Source organism: Ornithodoros turicata, chromosome 1, assembly GCF_037126465.1.
Source record: "Ornithodoros turicata isolate Travis chromosome 1, ASM3712646v1, whole genome shotgun sequence".
Lineage (NCBI taxonomy): Eukaryota > Metazoa > Arthropoda > Arachnida > Ixodida > Argasidae > Ornithodoros > Ornithodoros turicata.
The window spans coordinates 113,275,181-113,276,514 of record NC_088201.1 but is presented as its reverse complement, the minus strand read 5'-3'; the positions used below and the strand labels follow the sequence as shown (position 1 = coordinate 113,276,514).

The following is a 1,334-nucleotide window of genomic DNA, read 5'->3' as shown; positions in this document are numbered from 1 at the left end:
CTCGAGGGGGCAGCGTCAGCTGTCCTGGTCTTCGCCACAGTAGCCCTCCCCCCCAACGAAAGTGACTTAGTCACTCCAAGAGACTCTTTTGGGGGTCTTGCGGCGGACGCTGGGACGGCCGGCGGTGTTGGTCGTCGGGCCCGTTGGGGCGTCATCGGCGTCGACGAAAGCCGGTTTCAGGCGGTCGATGGAGACCGTTTCGGGGCGGCCGTGGCAGTCTATGACGAAGTATTTCGGGTGCCGCTCTAGGACGGGAAAGGGGCCGGAATAGGGAGGTTGCAGCGATTTCCTCAAAGCATCGGTCCGGAAGAAAACGTGAGTTGCGGAGAGAGAAACGTCTTGCCGGACTGGTGTGCTCGCGTAGGAGTGGGTGTGATGTGGGAGAAGTGCTCACGCATGTCCTCTACGTAGTCCGAGGGGTTAATGGCAGTTGAGGGAGTGGGCTCGAAGAACTGGGCCGGAAGGGCAAGGCTGGTGCCGTACTCCAGGTCGGCAGCGGTGCAGCCTAAATCCTCTTTCCACGAGGCCCGAAGTCCCAGGAGGACTAATGGAAGACAGTCGTGCCATTTGGATGAATTGCCATAGGCCATGATGGCCGCCTTCAGGTGACGGTGGAAGCGCTCGACTATACCGTTGGCACATGGGTGATAAACAGTCGTGCGACAACGGTTGGTACCGAGGAGCTCCGTCGGTGATGTGAGTAGTCGAGATTCGAATTGCTTGCCTCTATCGGTGGTGATCTGAGAAGGGACACCGAACCTTGCGACCCAGGTGGAAACAAAAGTGCGGGCGACCGTGGCGGCGGTGGCGTATGGCATGGGTACAGCCGTAGGCCATCTGGTGTCCCGGTCGATGCAAGTTAGCAGATATCGGTGATTGTTTGAGGGCGGCAGGGTGCCGACAATGTCGATGTGAATCTGCGTGGACCGGGCGCTCCCCTATTGAAAAATACTTCAGAGAATATTACAAAAAAAATCTCTCAGACCGCTGAAGGAATTTCTATGAGGTCATGAGACTAAATCTTACAAAATTTCTCTCAGAGTTTCTTACAGGGATCCTGTAGGATTCCGGGGAGGCTTTCTTACAGGATTTCTTACCGGCAGTGGCAATGCAGCTTTCTTACGGGGTGGCCTGTGAGGCTTTCTCACAGAACTTCTTACAGGCCTCGAGGCCCGCAAGAAAGCCAATGAGAAAGGGTAATGGGCCACCCTGCAAAAAACACCCTAAGAAAGCTGCACTGCCACATGAAAATTGAAGGTTCCCAGACTTACTTGCTGAGAAGTTTTGAGAGTAAGTCGAATGTCGTCACTGTAAGGAATGTTGCAGAACATTTG

The 1,334-nt window shown here is 54.9% G+C and overlaps 1 protein-coding gene across 1 annotated transcript; it reads right to left on the bottom strand.

The window, feature by feature from the left end:
• Nucleotides 1-290: 290 nt before the first annotated feature.
• LOC135383621 (uncharacterized) lies at nucleotides 291-818 on the bottom strand. The gene has a single exon (XM_064613011.1). The coding sequence runs from the start codon at nucleotides 816-818 to the stop codon at nucleotides 291-293; it is 528 nt and encodes a 175-aa protein (XP_064469081.1).
• Between the last annotated feature and the right edge of the window lie 516 nt (nucleotides 819-1,334).